This window comes from Oncorhynchus mykiss, chromosome 10 (genome assembly GCF_013265735.2).
Source record: "Oncorhynchus mykiss isolate Arlee chromosome 10, USDA_OmykA_1.1, whole genome shotgun sequence".
In the NCBI taxonomy this organism is placed as follows: Eukaryota; Metazoa; Chordata; class Actinopteri; order Salmoniformes; family Salmonidae; genus Oncorhynchus; species Oncorhynchus mykiss.
The window spans coordinates 19,254,874-19,279,874 of NC_048574.1; the positions used below are offsets into that span (position 1 = coordinate 19,254,874).

General features: G+C 42.2%; 1 protein-coding gene across 4 annotated transcripts in view; it reads right to left on the bottom strand.

Moving 5' to 3' along the window:
• arhgef12b (Rho guanine nucleotide exchange factor (GEF) 12b) overlaps positions 1-25,001 on the bottom strand; it is a 114,676-nt gene that overhangs the window by 50,521 nt on the left and 39,154 nt on the right. For 3 of the 4 annotated variants that reach the window (XM_021617667.2, XM_021617666.2, XM_021617668.2), the window contains exons 2-4: positions 8,563-8,583; positions 7,808-7,902; positions 1,595-1,654 (exon numbers count right to left, since the gene is read on the bottom strand). In XM_021617667.2, the coding sequence (XP_021473342.2) occupies positions 1,595-1,654; positions 7,808-7,902; positions 8,563-8,583 (176 nt within the window). The remainder of the gene's footprint in view (positions 1-1,594; positions 1,655-7,807; positions 7,903-8,562; positions 8,584-25,001) is intronic. The other variant, XM_021617669.2, reaches the window with a different exon arrangement.

Below are 25,001 nucleotides of genomic sequence, written 5' to 3' on the forward strand. Positions count from 1 at the left end.
AAGCTCTCGAGATCAGGATGGATCATACGAGGCTAGGTTGCAGGAGATACAGTAAGAAATTGTGCAATGTCAAATAATGGCTAATGTTGCAACCCAGCAACAGATGTAATCATCAATGTATTACTCAAATTATTGCAAATGTGTGAGAAAATGTGGTGCTGTCTCACTTTGAAGCACTTTAATGGACAGTTCAGCCACAGTTGTTATTCACATATTTGTTTCCTTACCTTGAAAGCAGTCTATGAACAATGAGACTGCAGTCATTGCTTTGGTTTTGTTAAACTAGACACTGACACTAACTGATGTTATACAGCGTTTTTCTCAACATAGAAAAGTCATGGCTGGGCTGTACAAGTTTTTTTCGGGCCGCCTTTTTCGGGGAAATACTTTTTGGGATGGAAAAACGTTTTCAGTGTAAACTTAATATAACGTATGTAGAAAACATATTGGACCTATATATTTTTAAATAAGATATATTTTTAACTAACAATCACCAAAATAAAAGCAAAACAGTCAGGGAGAATCTACAATTGTAGAAAATTATGCATTCAGGAGTATTTTGGGCATGACATGGGGCCCCCATTGACTTTGTTAAGTCACTCAGATGGCATAAGAACACAGCATAAGCCATAGCAAAATCTGTAGAATTGCAGAAAATTCACTTTAAAACAGCAACATTTTGTCTCTGCGAGCAAGAGGAAGGCCTCCAAAAAAAGGGGTCGATGACCTTGCTAATGGCCCAGGCCCACTGCCACACCCCAGCCAAACCCCTCACCTAAGCCCCATTTTAATGCAGAAAAAAATCCTGCTGTATTAGCAATTTTATAGCCAAAAAACTAAGTAAATTCAATGTCATGCCAAAATCACATCAAAGTCACTTCAAAGTTATTGGGCTACACAATCCCTTTAAAAAATGATCTGGGAATGAAAATGAAAGCATGCTAACCGGGGGACATTGATTTACATTGTTTTTTTGGTTAGAAAATTATAACATTAACAGTTGGGGGCAGTAGCTAGCTTCACAACACCAAAGCATGGATTTCAGTCTTTCCAACCTTGAAAATGTTAATAAATAGGTAATTCGGCTGAACTCTCCCCTCAACATCTCCTGGTAGCATTCCGTCCTCAACCCAAACATCTTCCTTCTCGCTGCTCTGGCCAGGTAACACTAAAACACCCAGACAATGTTTCTCAACACTGTGGGAAAGTTCACTGCCAGGGCAATGAGAGGCAATGGTTCAATAAAGATTAAATAAAAGGAGAACGAAGGGGTGTAGGACTCATGTTAGTATGTTAGTGAACAACAGGGGGTCACATGGCAGAAGAACTGGGGACGTCGCAAAACAAAACAGCCCCCACACACGAACGGGGTGCATCTCAATAGTCTAAAACGGCAACTTCAACTTGACTCCCTTTGTTTGCACTGAACTTAACAGGTGGGATAGGTGCTATTATGGTGAAAAAAAGCCTAGTGCTGGTGAATCGGGTTTTCACCTGTCCACTGTCCTGTTCCCTCAGATCAAATGAAGGAGAGGAGACAAGAAAAAGAGAACACTTAGAGACTTTTGAGACACAGCCATTAAGGCCATCTTACCACAGGGTTCGGAGGGGCTTCCCTCGGCTACTACACAGCCAGACAGCTGCACAGGCGCGTCTAATACAGCACGACACAGTTCACATGGTAACGTAAAAACACAACCAGGACACACAGAGGAGAAAACAGAGCAAAAGACAAGAAAATCTAAAACATTGGGAGGAGAAAAAACATGGCAAAAAAAAGAGTGCGTCTTCTCTACCAGTGTGACTATAGACCTTACCTTACAGTGTGTGAGCAGTCAGTCTGAATTCTGTTGCAATTAGTAATTGTTTTATTGAATGTATGTACAATACCAGTCAAAAGTTTGGACACACCTACTCATTGAAGCGTTTTTCTTTATTTTTACTATTTTCTACATTGTAGAATAATAGTGAAGACATCAAAACTATGAAATAACACATATGGAATCATGTAGTAACCAAAAAAGTGTTATTTTATATTTGAGATTTTTCAAAGTAGTCAACCTTTGCCTTGATGACAGCTTTGCACACTCTTGGCATTCTCTCAACCAGCTTCATGAGGTAATCACCTGGAATGCATTTCAATTAACAGATGTGCCTTTTTAAAAGCTCATTTGTGGAAATTCTTTCCTTCTTAATGCGTTTGAGCCAATCAGTTGTGTTGTGACAAGGTAGGGGTGGTATCCAGAGCATAGCCCTATTTGGTAAAAGACCAAGTCCATATTATGGCAAGAACAGCTCAAATAAGTGAAGAGATACGACAGTCCATCATTGCTTTAAGACATGAAGGTCAGTCAATCAAGAAAAGGTCAAGAACTTGAAGAAAGTTTCTTCAAGTGCAGTAGCATAAACCATCAAGCGCTATGATGAAACTGGCTCTCATGAGGACCGTCACAGGAAAGGAAGACCCAGAATTACCTCTGCTGCAGGGGATAAGTTCATTAGAGTTAACTGCACCTCAGATTGCAGCCCAAATAAATGCTTCACAGAGTTCAAGTAACAGACACATCTGAGGAGGCTGTGTGAATCAGGCCTTCATGGTTGATTTGCTGCAAAGAAACCACTACTAAAGGACCCCAATAATAAGAAGAGATTTGCTTGGGCCAAGAAACACGAGCAATGGACATTAAACCGGTGGAAATCTATCCTTGAGTCTGATGAGTCCAAATATACCATTTTTGGTTCCAACCACCATGTCTTTTCGAGATGCAGAGTATGTGAACGGATGATCTCAGAATGTGTGGTTCCCACCGTGAAGCATGGAGGAGGAGGTGTGATGGTGTGTGTGCGCTTTGCTGGTGACACTGTCTGTGATTTATTTAGAATTCAAGGCACACTTAACCAGCATGGCTACCACAGCATTCTACAGTGACACGCCATCCCATCTGGTTTGCGCTTAGTGAGACTATCATTTGTTTTTCAACAGGATAATGACCCAAAACACACCTCCAGGCTGTGTAAGGTCTATTTTCCCAAGAAGGGGAGTGATGGTGCTGCATCAGATGATGTGGCTTCCACAATCACCCAACCTCAACCCAATTGAGATGGTTTGGGATGAGTTGGACCTCAGAGTGAAGGAAAAGCAGCCAACAAGTGCTCAGCATATGTGGGAACTCCTTCAAAACTGTCGGAAAATAATTCCAGGTGAAGCAGGTTGAGAGAATGCCAGGAGTGTGCAAAGCTGTCATCAAGGCAAAGTGTGGCTACTTTGAAGAATCTAAAATATATTTTGATTTGTTTAACACTTGTTTGGTTACTACATGATTCCATATGTGTTATTTCATAGTTTTGATGCCTTCACTAGTATTCTACAATGTAGAAAATAGTCAAATAAAGAAAAACCCTTGAATGAATAGGTGTGTCCTAACTTTTGACTGGTACTGTATCTATTTATGTATGGACATGTAGATAACGCTTCCTTGAAAACAACTAAACTGAAATAAAGGGAACTGAGGTTAAGAATGATTAAAAAAAAATCAGAATTCAAAAGAAGAAGGATTCTGAGGAAAGCCAAGCCTAAAATGGCTCTCAGACAAAGAAAATGAAGGCATAAAGATAAATGTTTCTTAACTTTCTTTGTATCAGCAAGCCATGTTCTTTCCTCCTTGCGGGACAGTTTACATTAAAACTAACTCTTTAGAACTCCCAGATTAAAGTCTCAGAGACCGGTCAGCATATCATGGACCAGCACAGGTTGAGCTATTGAACGATTGTTTCTTAACCTGTGAGATATACACTACATGACCAAAAGTATGTGGACACTTGCTCGCCAAACATTTCTATTTCAAAATCATGGGCATTAATATGTAGTTGGTCTCCTATTTGCTGCTATAAGCCTCCCCTCTTCTGGGAAGGCTTTCAAATAGAAGTTAGAACATTGCTGTATATATACAGTGCATTCAGAAAGTATTCACACCCCTTCACTTTTTCCACATTTTGTTAAGTTACAACCTTATTCTAAAATTGATTGAATCAGTTTTTCCCCTCATCAATTTACAAACAATACCCCATAATGACAATGCAAAAATAGGTTTGTAGAAAAAAAAACTATCACATTTACATAAGTATTCCGACCCCTTTCTCAGTACTTTGTTGAAGCACCTTTGGCAGCAATTACAGCCTCGGGTCTTCTTAGGTATGACGCTACAAGCTTGGCACACCTGTATTTGGGGAGTTTCTCCCATTCTTCTCTGCAGATCCTCTCAAGCTCAGTCAGGTTGGATGAGGAGTGTCGCTGCACAGCTATTTTCAGGTCTCTCCAGAGATGTTTGATCTGGTTCAAGTCCGGGCTCTGGCTGGGCCCCTCAAGGACATTCAGAGACGTGTCCTGAAGCCACTTCTACGTTGTCTTGGCTGTGTGCTTAGAGTCATTGTCCTGTTGGAAGGTGAACCTTTGTCCCAGTCTGAGGTCCTGACCGCTCTGGAGCAGGTTTTCATCAAGGATCTCTCTGTACTTTGCTCCGTTCATCTTTCCCTCGATCTTGACTAGTCTCCCAGTTACTGCTGCTGAAAAACATCCCCACAGCATGATGCTGCCACCACCATGCTTCACTGTAGGAATGGTGCCAGGTTTCCTCCAGATGTGATGCTTGGCATTCAGGCCAAATAGTTCAATCTTGGTTTCATCAGACCAGAGGATCTTGTTTATCATGGTCTGAGAGCGCTTTAGGTGCCCTTTGGCAAACTCCAAGCGGACTGTAATGTGCCTGTTACTGAGGAGTGGCTTCTGTCTGGCCACTCTACCATAAAGGCTTGATTGGAGGAGGGCTGCAGAGATGGTTGTCCTTCTGGAAGGTCCTCCCATCTTCACAAAGGAACTCTGGAGCTCTGTCAGAGTGACCATCAGGTTCTTGATCATCTCCCTGACCAAGGCCCTTCTCACCCGATTGCTAACTTTGGCCGGGCAGCCAGCTCTAGGGAGAGTTTAGGTGGTTCCAAACTTCTTCCATTTAAGAATGAGGGAGGCCACTGCGGGGACCTTTTTGGGGACCTTCAATGCTGCAGACATTTTTTGGTACCCTTCCCCAGGCTGGTGCCTCGACACAATCCTGTCATCAACCTCACGGCTTGGTTTTTGCTCTGACATGCACTGTCAACTGTGGGACCTTACATTGACAGGTGTGTGCCTTTCCAAATCATGTCCAATCAATTGAATTTACCACAGGTGGACTCCAATCAAGCTGTAGAAACATCTCAAGGATGATCAATGGAAACAGGATGCACCTGAGCTCAATTTTGAGTCTCATAGCAAAGGGCCTGAAAACGTATGTAAATAAGGTATCTGTTCTACATTTTTTATACATTTGCAAAAATATCTAAAAAACTGTTTTCGCTTTGTCATTATGAAGTATTTTGTGTAGATTGATGAGAATAATCAATTTTATAATAAGGCTGAAACCGAACAAAATGTGGAAATAGTCGAGCGGTCTGAATTCTTTCCAAACGCACTGTACCTCCTCTCTATAGGCTGACTCGTCACTGTTGTTTATCAGTTCTACAACTAGGGCTGGGCAATCTGGCCTAAAAATCTAACTTATGGCCAATTCACGATAAATATATTGATAAAAAACCTTAAAAGGTTAAATAACCATTGTTGCGCAATTAAATATCAATTCACTGCATTTCAAACAGTCAGGAATAATATAATGAATTCAAAGCTTGTAAAATTATACCTAAGCTAAATATAAGTCTTCCACAAACATAAGACCCACTCATCATTTCATTATTTTATCAAAATAGTTTAACCTGCTTTTTTGCAATTGTCACTGATCTGGCTTTCAAGTCAGTCTACGAAATTGTCCTTTTTGTTACAAATTAACCATGCACAATGCAGTGCAAATCCACTAATAATGCCCAACATCTGGTAAGTGTCACGCTCTGACCATAGTTCTGTTATTTTATTATTTGTTTTAGTATGGTCAGGGCGTGAGTTGGGTGGGCAGTCTATGTTTGTTTTTCTATGTTTGGTTTCTGTTTTCGGCCTAGTATGGTTCTCAATCAGAGGCAGGTGTCGTTAGTTGTCTCTGATTGAGAATCATACTTAGGTAGCCTGGGTTTCACTTTTGGTTTGTGGGTGTTTGTTTCCGTGTGAGTGTTTGGGCCACACGGTACTGTTTCGGTTTTTGTTTGTTTGTTCGTTCATTCGTTCACTTTATTGTTTTGTATTTCAGTGTTCAGTTGGTTTCATTAAATATTACATCATGAACACTTACCACGCTGCGCTTTGGTCCGATCCTTCTTCCACCTCTGAATGACGTTACAGTAAGAGGCATTACAGAAAATTAACACGGGTTTTTAAATATTTGCATTCTGTAAAGGCTTCCTTCTTTTCACTCTGTCAATTAAATTAGTATTGTGGAGTAACTACAATGTTGATGATCCATCCTCAGTTTTCTCCTATCACAGCCCTTAAACTCTAACTGTTTTAAAGTCACCATTGGCCTCATGGTGAAATCCCTGAGCGGTTTCTTCCTCTCCGGCAACTGAGTTAGGAAGGATGACCGTATCTGTGTATGCTCATTGCACATTCATAAAACACAGACTAGACCGCTAGCACCCTACAGTACGTGGCTAAAATGGGAGGGATTTTGGTGCTGTGCCTTTCTGAAGAGTAGACTACCTCATCACATGACTAGGGCTCAAAGCGCACTATTAACCAGTGTGTGTGTGTGTGTGTGTTTCATCCTCAGACTCCAGCAGCCATGATGTGTGTGCGAGTGTGAAAGTATTATTGCGACTGTGTGTGTTTGAATGTGTGTATGTACATGTGTGTGTGTTTGTGTTTCATCCTGCTGCCACTCCTGTTTCCCCAGCCTAACAGAAGATAAGCATCAGCCTGGTGCTGGCTGTTAATCTGGCTGTCAGCTGGGGAGCCACGGTGCTCCCATTTGACCCCCCCACCCCAGACCAAACATTAACCCCTAGTCTCCAGTGTGGACCTTTAATAACAGGGTCCTTATTCATTAGGTATCAAATGAAAAAAAAGAGGGAGGGAGTACGTGAACTTGGCCAATAAGAAACTATTGTTTTTGTTGCAAAACATTTTCCATTCCCAGGGTCGTATACATTAGTGCACAGCGTAGCAAAACGTTTTGCAACGGAAAACAAAAACAAACGTTTCCTATTGGACACGTCCAGGTAGTCCCGTCCTGCTTTGGTTTGTTGTCTTCCGTTTGGTGTCTAGTAGCTCCCTCCTAGGCTATAGCATGTCACCGCAGCATTTATCACATCGACACGCTGCATAATTTACATTCAATTATCTAATGTGTGTGAGTGAGTGAAGTCTGAAAGGGTCTAATAACAGTGATTGGCTTGAGCTTATATCAGACAATACAGTAACAGTGAAAGAGTTTATTTTCATTTTGAAACAACCCCAATGTGCATTAATGGTCGCTATGAAGTTAGGATTCGCCACTAACAGAAACTCTTTCCACTCCATTCCACTACTTAAGGAGCTGTTAATTACTATCCCCATATAATTTTGTTTATTTGGTCAGTAGCTAATATTGTGTCAAATGATTATTACAGTTATCGCCAGTAACTGACCGACAGTAATATACTGCACCAACCAAGTGGAAAATGAGATTAGACATTGAAATGGATTGAGGTGTGTATTATATTTTGTGCTTGCGCAGTTTGTTCAATGAGTGTATGTTGCAAGTGTGCGCAAGTCCTGTTTTCTGTTGTGTGTTTGTGTGTGCAGGACCTATGTTGTTTGTGTGTGTGTGTATGCTTGTGCGTGCACACTTACCTGTAGGGTCAAACTCATGCGCAGGTGGGACTGTGTTTTTGTCACTCTTGGGTTTCTTGTCTGGGGGGTGGTCCTTGCTGAGAATGCTAGGGGTCCTGGGAACACACAAACACAGATGGCATGGTGAGAAACACACACACACACACACACACAGGACACCAGATTTCGCACGTCTGTGCAGGTTTTTAACCAGGCTTTTAAATTTCAATATTGGTGAAAAATGTATACTTAAAATATCACTCTATTCATGGAACGACCCCATTATATTATACTTTTAATATTATCTGTTACAATACTCTCTCAGACATACTGTATATTAGACACCTGGGACTTAGACCCTTTACCAGACGAAATAGAGAGCCAAATCCCTGCGGCTTAGGAGGAAGACTGCACCATCAGATTCTAGATACGCGAGGTGTCATCTTAACATGCTTATCAGGGTGTCAGGCACGGTATGGCGTCCAAAAGCCTCATAATATCAGGCTAAATCAACTCAAATACAGGGCAGCATCTGAAATGGAACCCTATTCCTTATTTAATACAATACGTTTAACCAGGGCCAGGTCAAAAATAGTACACTAAATAGTAAATAGGGTTCCATTTAGGACGCATACCAGGTGACCCAACTCTTAGGGGCATATAATTTATTTTGTGGTAAGACATTATAGTTTTTGGTTCGTTTGGAGGTCATGATTGTAGTCCTTTGTGATTGACAATGTAGACAAAGATTTGCGAAGCAAGGAAAAAACTCTGACCTGGTTGCTTTTTTGGAAAACCTGTGAAAACAAAGACGAGAAAGGATTAGAATACTATTATACTATTTGTCATTGGTAAAACCCTGTTCTAAGTGTACAGTGCCTTCATACCCCTTAACTTATTCCACATTTTGTTGTGTTACAGCCTAAACTCCAAATGGATTAAATATACTTTTTTTCTTACCCATCTACACACAATACCCCTTAATGACAATGTGAAAACATGTTTAGACATTTTAGCAAATTTATTGAAAAAGAAATACAGAAATATCTCATTTACATTAGTATTCATACCCCTGAGTCAATACATGTTAGAATCACCATCAGACAGCCATTTTCTTTCCATAGATTTTCAAGACGATTTAAGTCAAAACTGTAACTAGGCCACTCAAGAACATTCAATGTCATCTTGGTAAGCAACTCCAGTGTAGATTTGGCCGTGTTTTAGATTATTGTCCTGCTGAAAGGTGAATTTGTCTCATAGTGTTGGTTAGCAGGTTTTCCTCTAGGATTTTACCTGTGCTTAGTTCTATTCCATTTCTTTTAATCCTAAAAAAAACTCCCTAGTCCTTGCCGATGACAAGCATACCCATAACATGATTCAGCCGCCACCATGCTTGAAAAAATGAAGACTGGTACTCAGTGATGTGTTGTGTTGAATTTGCCCCAAACATAATGCTTTGCATTCATTAAATAAAGTACATTTTACTTTAGTGCCTTATTGCAAGCAGGATGCATGTTTTAGAATGTATTTTTTTCTTTTCACTCTGTCATTTAAGTTAGTATTGTGGAGTAACTACAATGTTGTTGACCCATCACTGAGGGACCTTACAGTTAATTGTATGTGCGGGGAACAGAGACGAGGTAGTCATTCAAGAATCATGTTAAACACTATTATTGTACACAGAGTGAGTCCATACAACTTATTTTGTGACTTGTTAAGAACATTTTTACTCCTGAACTTATTTAGGCTTGCCATAACAAAGGGGTTGAATACTTATTGATTCAATACATTTTAGTTTGTTAATTTTGAAACATTTCTAAAAACCTAATTCCACTTTGACATTCAGAATAATTTTTTCAACACAGGTTAAATTTCACAAACTGTATGGAATTGGACCCCTGTGAGGTAAAATGTATTGTAGCTCTATGTAAGGTTCTGTATTTATTTTCATAGTCAATCTTTGTGTTCTGTTTCATTGTGTTCTTGATTAATTGATTTCACCTGTGTTAGTTACTCACCTGGTCTCATCAGCTCCTTATTTAGTTCAGTTCATTCTGTTTGTACCTTTGTGAGCTATTGTTTGTTTTGACTCTACTAAGCCTTATCCTAGCTCGTTTGTGAGAACCAGTTAAAGCCTTCAGTCCTAGTTTTGATTCACCTGCCTGTTTGCCTGCCTGTGACCACAATTCCTGCCTTCTGCGATAAACACCTCCCGCTCTGCGAGTGAATATACACCTTTTTCTCCCCGAGTATTCATTATACTCCAGAAGTGTTAATTCAAGCAAAAAGTTTATTGTTCTAGCAAAAATTTCACAGGCCTGTACCTAGATTAAAACACATTGAAGAGAGAATCTATTGAAAGTGCTTTTTGGTCCAGGAATATCCTTAATCTGGGTATCTGAAACCAGCCCCATGTTCAACCTTATATTCTCCATTTGCTACCATGTTTGTATTGTTATTGCATGCTACGTCAAGAAAATGACACTAGAAACATACATTTTATTAAAATATATGTATATAAATCAACAGTTCCGGGGTAACCTTATTCATTATGATCTAAAAGACAAAACTGATCCTAGATCAGCACTCCTACTCTGAGGCGCTTAATGAAAACATGCCCTGGTCTTCCTTGTCATTTGCATGTTTCTGTGTACTGAGTGACATCATCAGTCAGAGACAGCCAGCTTCTAACCCCCCCACCTCTAAACCCACCTTGCCGTCTGTCTCATGACATGCTGCTAACCAGTAGACTGCACTATCATAGGTACATCTTTCATCATCTGCTTACACATCACAGGATCACAACCACCACCATTACTCGAAGGGACCAAAAATGATGGAACACCAGACCCACTTGAATTAATTTCATAATCAAAAATGCGGTGGTGTGGCGATGCCAACATAAGCCCCATGTCCTCAGGCACTTTCTTGGTCCAAGTTGTTCCACTGGTTGGCATATCAAACATGCAGATCCCTACCCAGATGCCTAAGTCTGAGAGATAGGAGGTGGCTGGGTTCTTCATATAAATAGCACAGGCCCCTCTATCTCCACCTCCTCCCTTCTTCCGCGGGTGGTTTTTGGTTTTGTTGCTGTTCCTTCCCTCAGACAATGGGGCCTGCACTTTGAACAATGGCGCTCACGTCAAAGCCAGCTTACTACATTGCGGCATTGTGGGACAGATTCCCGGAAACAGAGAGCGCTTCTGGCAGGCCTCCCATTTCCTGAATGTGGGAGAAGGGGGGATGAGAGGGGAGATTGGAGAGGAAAAGAGGAGGGGGATGAGTGGGAGTGGGTATCTTTCAAAGAAGGCAGGAGGGGGCAGGATGGGGCAGGATTTGGAGAATCCTGTGTTAGTACCTAGGCTGCAGAGCTCGTACTTGGAAATCTCTTTCGACACAGAAAAAAACAGAGCTCAGTCTAATCATGGACAAAATCCCTAATATATAACATTTACCAAAAACACTGTGATACACCTTTCCACTGCTACCACCTTGGATTTAAGAAAAACACTTCTTAATAATTGAAATGGTAATTATTTAATTCAACCAAATAGCACAGTTGTTAAAGTAAATTAACATAATTCAATTAAAAAAATCGGACATCAACCCAGTCATATTGAACCCCTGCCAAAAAGAGAGACATGGGATTCACTACTGCACTGTCTCGGAACAGGAGGAGTTATTAAACTGGTTATCCTCTGATGTGCCATGGGGAGATTAGGAGGCAGGCCAGAGGATATACTGTCTGGGTGAGGACAGACATCAGTCTCACTGGGTGGTGGCTAAGCAGCTAGTGCAGCTAGCTTTGGGTAAGAAAGGGATTTAGCTGATATTTAGATACTTAAATGCAGACTCATTCAGAGTGGAGAAAAAGAGACCTAATGGGTACGTTGAAAGCCTGCGGGGAACAATGTGCTTGTTAGCTTACAAGGCAGATCAATGGGAAACACAAAGATTCAAGTGTAGTGAAATCGACTGCTAGCCTTTAACAATTAGCTGTTAGCTTTAACAGAGAGTTAAGTCCTGCCGCAAGTAGGTTTTAATTTATTCAGAGTTCATTTTGATCATGTTATAAAATGAATTCCTTAAATTAAATAATCTTTATCAATACTCCATTTATTGTCTACAAGCCAAGCTCACATCATATAGCAAGAGACCGCTCAGAAATGGGCAAGCATTTAGCATTGCTAAATGCTGAAAGGTGGTGGGAAATTGTTTTTACATTGTCTTCGAACAGAGAGAAATTTAACATTAAAAATGACTATGGTAATATGGTTATCTTGAAATAATTGAATGATCCTCTCAATTTATTACATGAAGTTCTAAAGAAAATGGGTCAATTATAAATGCTATAGCTTTGGCAGTGCAGCAATGACAGCCTAAAGAAAGTTTACATGGTAAGCAAAACATTATCACTGATGAGCCACTGCATGTAACATTACAGTTCTGTGGTTGTCACATCCCATTGCCTCCCTCCTGAATCCACTTATACGTTTCTCCTATGAGCAACGTCACCAAAGACGCGTATTACTAAGACAGAGAACACTTCCCATCCTCTTTGATGTTACTGACCTGACACAAGTGAACCAGGTAAAGGAAGGAAAACAGCACCAGAGTTCTACGGAGGGATGCACACAAGGAAGTTCATTTTGTGCCAGACCCACATGTAGAGAGTTGAACACCATTCCTGCATCACCTCAAACATGTCTATCTCACCGGTCTGAGACACATGTAAACGCTTTAACGCTTCACTGCAGTGGAGTCTCTAAAACTGTTACAATAACAAATGGAGTGCCAGAAAGTGCTCTCACTCAGTGGTGCCTGCTAAGCTAAATTAAGCTTTTTGGGAAGTGTGACTGAGGTAACAAGTTTGCCCAAGGGGCCTGGCAAGTGAACACTGCCATTTTATAAGATTTTTTTTCAAAACAATACTGAGAAGAGGGGAGAAAGTGATAAAGTGCATAGAGAGCAACAGCACTGCAGCAGCAGGACTCGAAAAGGGACGTCTTTGGGAACTGGCCTGATCCCTTTCGGTGTAGACAGGCTACAGGGCCAGAGATGCTTAACCCTTTTCCCTTGTGTTGGATCCAAAGCACACGATTTTCAGAGAGAAGCTTGTCGTGAATCACCAGTTCTGGCTACTTCTTTCATTTCACTCTCCGTTCCATATGAGGTCACATTTTGAGGAGGAGTGGCATTTAGAAAGAACATCCAGTTTGGGGGTAAACTTCATGCCTCCTCAAGTATCGCAACTGCTCATCGAAACTGATTCAAGTACACGTTGAGGGTCTCTATGTTACAATAGAAAATGGTCAACTTGAAACATCACATTTGACCTGTACTCAGCCCTAACCATAAAACTAATTGAAGTGGATTTGAGGTGAACTCTGCCAGCCTCGTAAATACCAGAATGATTACCGCTGCGCTATCATGATATCCGTGCAGCAAACATTCATGGAAGCTTTTGGGATCAGGCAGCTTGCGAGGCTAGAACTCTGCTGCTCTGCTCACAAGACAGGTGAACCTGGGCCTGTGAGATAAGACAACTAGTCTCGAACATATTGCCTCCTCCACTGAACACACCAGAGCACAGCACAGTCTGACCAACAGAATATAGCATTTGAAGAGATAAACAGTGGTGAATTTACAAGGGGGGAGAGAGAGAGAAAGTGAGCGAGAGAGAGAGAGAGAGAGAGTACACAGCCATAATATGACATTTGAAATGTCTCTATTCCTTTGAAACTTGAATGTAATGTTCACTGTTCATTTTTGATCGTGTATCTATTTCACATGCTTTGGCAATGTAAACATATGTTTCCCATGCCAATAAAGCCCGTTGAAAAGAGAGAGGGAGAGAGAGAGAGAGAGAGAGAGAGAGAGAGAGAGAGAGAGAGAGAGAGGGAGAGACAAGAAGGACAAGGCAAGGGCCTTCTACACCATCAAAAAGAACATCCTAATTGGGATGTCAAATTGTGTCTGTTTAAAAATACATTAATCAGTTATACAACCCATTGCCCTTTATGTTTGTGAGGTCTGGGGTCCACTCACCAACCAATAATTCACAAAATGGGACAAACACCAAACTGAGATTCATGCACGCAGAATTCTGCAAAGATCCTCTGTGTACAACGTAAAACATGAGCCATTCAATTCTACAACCACCTAAAATGAAGTTATTCCCAAAACTTCCATAACAAAGCCATCACCTACAAAGAGATGAACCTACAGAAGATTCCCCTAAGCAAGCTGGAACTGGAGGACAGCAACACAGTTAGACCCAACCAAATCACGAGAAAACAAAAAGATAATTATTTCCAATGTGTCAAGTAATTAACAAAAAAAAGAATAAAATGGAATGCTATTTGGCCCTAAACAGAGTGTAGTGGCAGAATACCTGACCACTTCGACTGACCCAAAATTAAGGAAATCTTTAACTATGTATAGACTCAGTGAGCATAGCCTGCCGTAGGAAGACCTGGCTCTCAAGAGAAGACAGGCTATGTGCACACTGCCCACAAAATGAGGTGGAAACTGAGCTGCACTTCCTAACCTCCTGCCAAATATATGACCATATTAGAGACACATATTTCTCTCAGATTACACAGACCCACAAAGAATTTGAAAACAAATCCAATTTTTATAAACTCCCATATCTATTAGGTGAAATACCATAGTGAGCCATCACAGCAGCAAGATTAGTGACCTGTTGCCACAAGAAAAGGGCAACAAGTGAAGAACAAACACCATTGTAAATTCAACCCATATTTATGTTTTTATTTTCCCTTTTGTACTTAAATTATTTGCACATCTTTATAACACTGTAATTATTATGACATTTGAAATGTCTCTATTCCTTTGAAACTATAACATTTACTGTTAATTCTTTATTGTTTTCTTCACTTTATTTTCTTAATCTATTTAACTTGCTTTGGCAATGTAAACATATGTTTCCTATCACAATAAAGCCCTTTGAATCAAATTGAGTAAACAAGGAAAAAGAGAGAGATCGAGTTCTGGAAAAGTACAGAGTACAAATCATTATTACAAGCGTCTAGAGTGAGAGTAGCCTGGAGTACATGCCAGGCATGTCTGTCTACGTTCAGAGAAAAGCTACCTCCAGGCAAAGACCTGAGAGAGCACAATATCATAATCAGATTAGTATGATCGTCATTTATCAAAGTTAGCCCAGTAAACCCTCCTTTCTCCATAACTGTATGTGTATATTATTCTAATAACTCCAGTACGTAGACAGACACACTTCATCACAATCAATCGCTGACCTGGATTACTGCAAGGTAAGCGTATTAACAAATGAATGGAGTGGGACTGTAGCACTCAGGAGAAGGTGATGCTTTGAGCTACTGGAGAAGCACTGCATAAATCAAATGTATTATATCAAAATGTAGATGCATCGTAGTAGCGCAGGAAGTCTGCCACTGAAACCCAAAAGCCGATTTATCTCAAGGCTGTCAATATAATAATGAACTACTGTACATTTATCACATTAAGCAATAAGGCCCAAGGAAGTGTGGTATTTGACCAATATACCACGGCTGAGGAAACACCCATTAGCCGTGGTATATTGGCCATATACCTCAAAGCCCAGAGGTTCCTTATTGCTATTATAAACTGGTTAACAATGTAATTAGAGCAGTACAAATATTTGTTTTGTCATACCATGGAATATGGTCTAATATACGGCTTTCAGCCAATCAGTGTTCACCACCCAGTTTATAAATATCAATAAGGATAGTCTGTAAAGATGATACAGTGGAGCAAAAAAGTATTTAGTCAGCCACCAATTGTGCAAGTTCTCCCACTTAAAAAGATGAGAGAGGCCTGTAATTTTCATCATAGGTACACTTCAACTATGACAGACAAAATGAGGGAAAAAATCCAGAAAATCACATTGTAGGATTTTTTATGAATTTATTTGCAAATTATGGTGGAAAATAAGTATTTGGTCAATAACAAAAGTTTGTTGGCAATGACAGAGGTTAAATGTTTTCTGTTCTCTATCCTCTAGAGCAGTGATGTTTTGGGGCTGTTGCTGGGCAACACAGACTTTCAACTCCCTCCAAAGATTTGCTTTGGGGTTGAGATCTGGAGACTGGCTAGGCCACTCCAGGACCTTGAAATGCTTCTTACGAAGCCACTGCTTCGTTGCCAAGGCGGTGTGTTTGGGATCATTGTCATGCTGAAAGACCCAGCCACGTTTCATCTTCAATGCCCTTGCTGATGGAAGGAGGTTTTCACTCAAAATCTCACGATACATGGCCCCATTCATTCTTTCCTTTACACGGATCAGTCGTCCTGGTCCCTTTGCAGAAAAACAGCCCCAAAGCATGATGTTTCCAACCCCATGCTTCACAGTAGGTATGTTGTTCTTTGGATGCAACTCAGCATTCTTTGTCCTCCAAACACGACAAGTTGAGTTTTTACCAAAAAGTTATATTTTGGTTTCATCTGACCATATGACATTCTCCCAATCTTCTTCTGGATCATCCAAATGCTCTCTAGCAAACTTCAGACGGGCCTGGACATGTACTGGCTTAAGCAGGGGGACACGTCTGGCACTGCAGGATTTGAGTCCCTGGCGGCGTAGTGTGTTACTGATGGTAGGCTTTGTTACTTTGGTCCCAGCTCCCTGTAGGTCATTCACTAGGTCCCCCCGTGTGGTTCTGGGATTTTTGCTCACCGTTCTTGTGATCATTTTGACCCCACGGGGTGAGATCTTGCGTGGAGCCTCAGATCGAGGGAGATTATCAGTGGTCTTGTATGTCTTCCATTTCCTAATAATTGCTCCCACAGTTGATTTCTTCAAACCAAGCTGCTTACCTATTGCAGATTCAGTCTTCCCAGCCTGGTGCAGGTCTACAATTTTGTTTCTGGTGTCCTTTGACAGCTCTTTGGTCTTGGCCATAGTGGAGTTTGGAGTGTGACTGTTTGAGGTTGTGGACAGGTGTATTTTATACTGATAGCAAGTTCAAACAGGTGCCATTAATACAGGTAACGAGTGGAGGACAGAGGAGCCTCTTAAAGAAGAAGTTACAGGTCTGTGAGAGCCAGAAATCTCGCTTGTTTGTAGGTGACCAAATACTTATTTTCCACCATAATTTGCAAATAAATTCATAAAAAATCCTACAATGTGATTTTCTGGATTTTTTTTCTTCTAATTTTGTCTGTCATAGTTGACAGACAGTGTCCCTATGATGAAAATTACAGGCCTCTCGCATCTTTTTAAGTGGGAGAACTTGCACAATTGGTGGCTGACTAAATACTTTTTTGCCCCACTGTATATTGTACGTTGAGACTATTGGGATGTTATTGCCGAAATACTTACTACAACTCCATTTGTGGTACTGCATGCACAGTGGTAAGATTATAATACACTTGAAGAATTCAACAACAACATTGGAACAGAGTACTGTGAAATCATTTATTCAATTGGGGCGGTACTCATTCAAAACAAAGCTGTTTATTTGGTGTGGCATGCACAGGAATGCTAACTGTATCTAGGAAAATTCAAGTTATTGGCCTTGAAAGGGTATCTGAAGACCCTCTAGTCCCACTCAACATAGGTCAGAACAGACCACACACTCACACACCCCGGAAACTCCCTTATCCCCGCACCCCCTCTTTCACCATCCCTCATTCTCCAGGGCCTGAAGGGAGGGAGCAGGCACTCCCCTCTCTTTCTGCCCCAATAAGCCTGATCAGAGTGTGCATACTGACGTGGCTTGGGGATGTACATTTCTTCACGCTACACTGTCTGTTCACGTTTTATTAGCGTAGCCAGGGACGGCTGGGGGTGTGGAGGGGGGAGAGAGAACGATAAATCCCCTAGATGAACAGACAACCAGCCAGCCCCTGAGAGAGACTAGCCAGCACCTCCATATCCACCATGTTTGATCCCTTTAGGCAGGCAGGGAAGGCAAGGCCTGGTCTTGTTTCCACATAGCTAGGCTGTAGGCTAGCCTACAGTGACACTGCGACCAACACAGTAGGTTTGGGGGTGAAATGCTTGAGGATAAGTCGTTTTTGTAGTGCCGGGACATTTAAACTGTGCTTTTATGAATAAATTAATGTAATATTTAACTTATCATTTAAGGCAGGTCATAAGCTTGGGGGGGAGAAGAAACATTGGAGATATGGCAATGAATAATGCGTGGCCCATTAGAACCACTAAAGTCACATGAGAAGTTGAACCTCTGTGGGATACACTGGAGGGGGCACGGACACATCCCTGCTACACCCCCAATAAATATGTATTGAATAGAGAGATTCATTTACGAGAGGAAAATGTGTTCCACCATTACAATGTAAAGCGCTTTGAGCACTTGGAAAAATATGTATTCTTTATTTATTTCAGAGTGACATAATTCATTCAGTTTGTGAAGCACGACATAAATCCAATCTATCATCATCCTAATAATCCATCCACCTGACAGGTGTTGCATATCAAGAAGCTGATTAAACAACATGATCATTACACAGGTCAACCTTGTGCTGGGGACAATAAAAGGCCACTTTAAAATGTGCAGTTTCGTCACACAACACAACGCTACAGATGTCTAAAGTTTTGAGTGAGCGTGCAATTGGCATGCTGACTGCAGGAATGTCCACCAGATCTGTTGCCACAGATTTGAATGTTCATGTCGCTACCATAAGCTGCCTCCAAAGTCATTTTATAGAATTTTGGCAGTATGTCCAACCAGCCTCACAACCGCAGACCACGTGTAACCACGCCAGCCCAGGGCATCCACATCCGGCTTCTTCACTTTTGTGGGAAAAAAAATAATTGTGATTGGCTGGGCCTGGCTCCCCAGTGGGTGGGCCTGACTGCCAAGGCCTATGCCCACCCATGGCTGCACCCCTGCCCAGTCATGTGAAATCCATAGATTAGGGACTAACACATTTATTTCAATTGACTGATTTCCTTAAATGAACTTTATCTCAGTAAAATCTTTGAAATTGTTGCATGTTGCGTTTAGGGTGGAAAATTGTTCAAATGAGTTTAAAGAGAATTACCAGGCGTGTCGATGTATGTTGATGCCAGGCAGAAAAAGGCATGTTGTTGCCAGGCAGAGAGATGCATGTTGATGCCAGGCAGAGAGATACATGTTGATGCCAGGCAGAGAGATGCGTGTTGATGCCAGGCAGAGAGATGCATGTTGACGCCATACAGAAAAAGGCATGTTGATGCCAGGCAGAGAGATGCATGTTGATGCCAGGCAATTCTGAGGCTACTGACGGCAGTGAACTCTTCAAAGTACTGCAGACCGACTGCTCCCCTGGTCAAAGTACTAGTGAGTGAGAGAGTGAGAGAGAGAGAATGGAGGGTTGAGATGGTAGGAGAGACTAGAGAGGGTAGAGAAGGTGAGACATCCCAAATGGCATCCTGTTCCCTATATAGTGCACTATTATTGACCAAAGCCCAATAAAGGAAAAATGGTGCAATTTGGGACAAGGGAGTGAGTATGCCTAGTAGTGGAAGAGGGGATGTTTGAAAGATGGCGCAGAAGAACATGGCTGACGTTTTACATTCTGCCAACAGATTGTGCTATTTTGTTTATTTTTTTGCGTTTTGTGTAACTTTATTTTTAACTTATTGTGTACAAAATGTTGCTACTACCATCTCCTATGACCGAAAATAACTTCTGGACATCAGAACAGTGATTACTCACCGCGGAATGGAAGAAACCTTTTCCTTTAACGAGAAGGATATCCTGCTTTCACTGGAACAGGCCCAGATCCCCGCCTTTTGGGTGAAGAAAACACGCAGGAAAATGGGCTGCAGATCGGGCATCCATCTGAAGATCTGTAGGCGAGCGAGTAAACTCTCCTGCCATCCGTTCTTCTTGCTAATGTGCAATCATTGGATAATAAAATTGATGACCTACAATAAATATTATCCTAACAACGGGACATTAAAAACTGTAACATCTTATGTTTCACCGAGACCGATGATACGGACAATATAGAGCTAGCGGGATTTTCCAAGCACCGGCGGTGTCAGAAGGTGGGTGTAGCTGGTGCATGAAGTCAGGCGCAGGAGAGCAGAATGAGTGAGCAACGTACTTTACTCAAAATAAAGGCACAAGGTAACCATACACTTGACCAACAATAAACGGTAATCAATTACACACGGGTGAAAACAGCACCTGTCGAAATCCAGCCATAACGTACCGAATGAACATGGAAACAATCACGCACAAAAACATGGGGGAAACAGAGGGTTAAATACATGAACAAGTAATTGGGGAATGAAACCAGGTGTGTAGAAAACAAAGACAAAACAAATGGAAAATGAAAGGTGGATCAGCGATGGCTAGAAGACCGGTGATGTTGACCGCCGAACGCAGCCCGAACAAGGAGAGGGACCGACTTCGGCGGAAGTCGTGAAAGGCTGAACAGAGACGCTACCTCTGGTAAGACGAGGGGTAGGGGTGTGTGTCTATTTGTCAATAACAGCTGGTGCACAATGTCTAATATTAAAGAAGTCTCAAGATATTGCTCGTCTGTGGTAGAGTACCTTATGATAAGCTGTAGACCACACTATCTACTAAGAGAGTTCTCATCTATATTATTCGTAGCTGTCTATTTACCACCACAGAACGAAGCTGGCACTAAGACTGCTCTCAACCAACTCTATAAGGCCAAAAGCAAAGAAGAAAATGCTCACCCAGAAGTGGCGCCCTTAGTGGCCGAAAAATTAATGCAGAAAACTTACAAAATGTTTACCAGCATGTCACATGTGCAACCAGAGGAAAAAATCCTTGACCACCTTTACTCCACACACAGAGATGCATACAATGCTCTCCCTCGCTCTACATTTGGCAAATCTGACCATAATTCTATCCTCCTGATTCCTGAATCCAAGCAAAAACTAAAGCAAGAAGTACCAGTGACTCGCTCAATACGGAAGTAGTCAGATGACGAAGATGCTACACTACAGGACTGTTTTGCTAGCACAGACTGGAATATGTTCCGGGATTCATCCAATGGCATTGAGGAGTACACCACCTCAGTCATCGGCTTCATCAATAAGAGCATTTACGACGTCGTCCCCACAGTGACTGTACGTACATATCCCAACCAGAAGCCATGGATTACAGGCAACATCTGCATCGAGCTAAAGGCTAGAGCTGCTGCTTTCAAGGAGCGGGTGACTGATCTGGGCGCTTATAAGAAATCCCGCTATGCCCTCAGACGAACCATCAAACAAGCAAAGTGTCAATACAGGATTAAGATTGAATCCTACTACACGGCTCTGACGCTTGTCAGATGTGGCAGGGCTTGAAAACTATTACGGACTACAAAGGGAAACCCAGACGCGAGCTGCCCAGTGACACAAGCCTACCAGACAAGCTAAATGCCTTTTAAGCTCGCTTCGAGACAAGAAACACTGAAGCATGCACGAGAGCACCAGCTGTTCTGGATGACTGTGTGATCACGCTCTCGGTAGCCGATATGAACAAAACCTTTAAACAGGTCAACATTCACAAAGCAGCTGGCCAGACGGATTACCAGGACGTGTACTCAAAGCATGCACGGACCAACTGGTAAGTATCGTCACTGACATTTTCAACCTCTCCCTGACCGAGTCTGTAATACCAACATGTTTCAAGCAGAACACCATAGTCCCCGTGCCCAAGGAAGTGAAGGTGACCTGCCTAAATGATTACCGCCCCGTGGCACTCACGTCGGTAGCCATGAAGTGCTTCAAAAGGCTGGTCATGGATCACCACAACAGCATCCTACCGGACACCCTAGACTCACTCCAATTCGCATACCGCCCAAACAGATCCACAGATGATGCAATTTCAATCTCACTCCACACTGCCCTTTCTCACCTGGACAAAAGGAACACCTATGTGAGAATGCTGTTCCTCGACTACAGCTCAGCGTTCAACCCCATAGTGCCCACGAAGCTCATCACTAAGCTAAAGACTCTGGGACTAAACACCTCCCTCTGCAACTGGATCCTGGACTTCCTGACGGGCCGCCCCGAGGTGGTAAGAATAGGCAGCAACACGTCTGCCACGCTGATGCTTAACACTGGGCCCCTCAGGGATGTGTACTTAGTCCCCTCCTGTACTCCCTGTTCACCCACAACTGGGTGGCCAAACATGACTCCAACACCATCATTAAGGTTGCTGACAACACAACAGTGGTAGGCCTGATCCCCTACAACAATGAGACGGCCTATAGGGAGGAGGTCAGAGACCTGGCAGTGTGGTGCCAGGACAACAAACGCTCCCTCAATGTGAGCAAGAAAAAGGAGCTGATCGTGGACTACAGGAAAATGTGGGCCGAACAGGCCCCCATTAACATCGACGGGGCTTTAGTGGAGCGGGTCGAGAGTTTCAAGTTCCTTGGTGTCCACATCACCAAAGAACTATCATGGCCCAAACATCCCAAGATAGTCGTGAAGAGGGCACTACAATACCTTTTCCCCCTCAAGAGGCTGAAAATATTTGGCATGGGTCCCCAGATCCTCAAAAGGTTCTACAGCTGCACCATCGAGAGAATCCTGACCGGTTGCATCACCACCTGGTATGGCAACTGCTCGGCATCTGACCGTAAGGCGCTACAGAGGGTAGTGCGAACGGCTCCGTACATCACTGGGGCCAAGCTTCCTGCCATCCAGGACCTATATAATAGGTGTGTCAGAGGAAAGCCCAAAAAATAGTCAGAGACTGTTTTCTCTGCTACCGCACAGCAAGCGGTACCGGAGCGCCAAGTCTAGGACCAAGAGGCTCCTCAACAGCTTCTACCCCCAAGCCATAAGACTGCTGGACAATTCATAAAATCCCCACAGGACAATTTACATTGACATCCCCCCCCCTCCCTTTTGTACGCTGCTGCTACTCGCTGTTTATTATCTATTCATAGTCACTTCACCCCCACCCACATGTACAAATTACCTCAACTAACCTGTACCCCCGCACACTGACTCGGTACCGGTGCCCCTTGTTTATAACCTCGTTATTGTTATTCTTATTTATTCTTACTTTTTATTTTAGTCTACTTGGTAAATATTTTCTTAACTCTTCTTGAACTGCACTGTTGGTTAAGGGCTTGTAAGTAAGCATTTCATGGTAAAGTCTACATTTGTTGTATTCGGCGCATGTGACAAATAAGGTTTGATTTGATTTGTATCAGAGAGACAAAGAAACCCCCCCTCTATCTCTCCATTTGGTATTGGATAGCTATGCGGGGAAAGGAGCTTGTGTATGGCTAGTGAGGCTGAGGGGCTATCTGCTCCTCAGTGTAAGTAACTAGCACTAAATATATAATGTTTTATGTACAGTAACCAGGAATTGTCCAAAACCAATTCCTTGCCAACTGTGGGTTATGATGTAATTTCCTACATCTATGCACACTTGATTCTAGAAATTATATAAATGTTTTTTCCGATGCAAAATTCAAGATTGTGAGTGTCTGATTATGCTTGATTGAAATGGAATTAATCCAACCCATTCCTCATTCTGTCACACAAACCCATGGAGTCAGTATACACAGCCTGATATGTGGGACTGTAGTATATTGAGTTGCAACCCCTTCTTAATATTGAGTTGCACCCCCTTTGCCCTCAGAACAGCCTCAATTAGCCGGGGCATGGACTCTACACAGTGTCAAAAGCGTTCCATAGGGATGCTGGCCCATGTTGACTCCAATGCTTCCCATAGTTGTGTCAAGTTGTTTGGATGTCCTTTGGGTGATGGACCATTCTTCATACACACTGGAAACTGTTGAGCGTAAAAAAACAGCGTTGCAGTTCTTGACAATCAAACTGATGCACCTGGCACCTACTGCCATACCCCGTTCAGAGGAACTTTGAACTGCCCATTCACCGTCTAAATGACACACATATACAATACACGTCTCAATTGTCTCAAGGCTTAAAAATCCTCCTTTAACCTGTCTCCTCCCCTTCATCTACACTGATTGAAGTGGATTTAACAAGTGACATCAATAAGGGATCATAGCTTCACCTGGATTCACCTGGTCAGTCTATGTCATGGAAAGAGCAGGTGTTCTTAATGTTTTGTACAGTCAGTGTGTATGTGTGTGTCACGTCAAGGTAACAATGCCCCCGTGACACTGCTTGGATGGGTTAATCTCCCAGGCTTTAGAGGTCTACCAGATGTTGATAGGATTTATGGCCATTACTGTAAACAAACAAAGACACACACACATATTCAGGGAAATACATTTGACCCTAAAATTATAATACCATTCCCCAAATTGTGTGCAATTGTTTGTGTCCCATATGGTACTCTATTCCCTTTGTAGTACTACTTTTAACATAAGACAGGTCAAGGGGATCATTTTGATCCAATATGAATTTAAAATTGAAATATCTCTGCCATTTCTTAAGTAATGCCCCCCTCCGACCTGGACTTTTCCTAAATATGTCTATTTATTGTTAGAATTTCATCACAAACAGAAAGTGTTATAAGCAGCTTTAAGGGAACATGTCATTTCTTTCCCCAGAGCGCCAGAAAGTGACTTTTTCCAATCCTTCAACAGAGTCACATGCAGGTAAGATGTTTTGATTTCTATATAGTGTCACAAAGAGCTGATTCTGAGGTTTCCAAAGCACTTACCATTTCCCCATAAAGATGAGCTCTATTTCAAAATATCCCTTTTTCCAAGAATAACCAGCGTTCCATGTGCTCCACACGTGAGCAGGCAGCCACAGACAGCCTACAGTAACATAAACTAATGAAAATGCTATTGTGTTCTTTAAATTTTACCCAAGACCTTCATAAACTCAACCAAAGTATTATTTTTCCGATAGCATATATGAAATGGATTTATTAGACTGTTAGAATGTTGAGGCAAAACGACTCCTCATTGGCCTGAAGGGGGGTCCAAAGAAGCAAGGCTTATCTAGTGTTAACCACGGCCCAATCTGGTCAAAAGTAGTGCACCTATTGGGAATAGAGTGCCATTTGGGACAACGTCCGTTTCCATCTGTATCATGCAGGGCCTGGAGAAAGTGGAGAGAGAAACCTACTTTACCCCTCCCCCTCACCTCTCCTCTCCTCCACCCACCACAGGCCCTGAGGCACAGCCAGAGTCTCTCACTCAATCTCCCTCTCCACTGGCCAGGCACTTTTAATGGCCTCCCAGCAACCACAGAATAAACATACAAAACACTGGCACACATATCCTTCCTTGTTGAACAATCAATGGTGTAGCC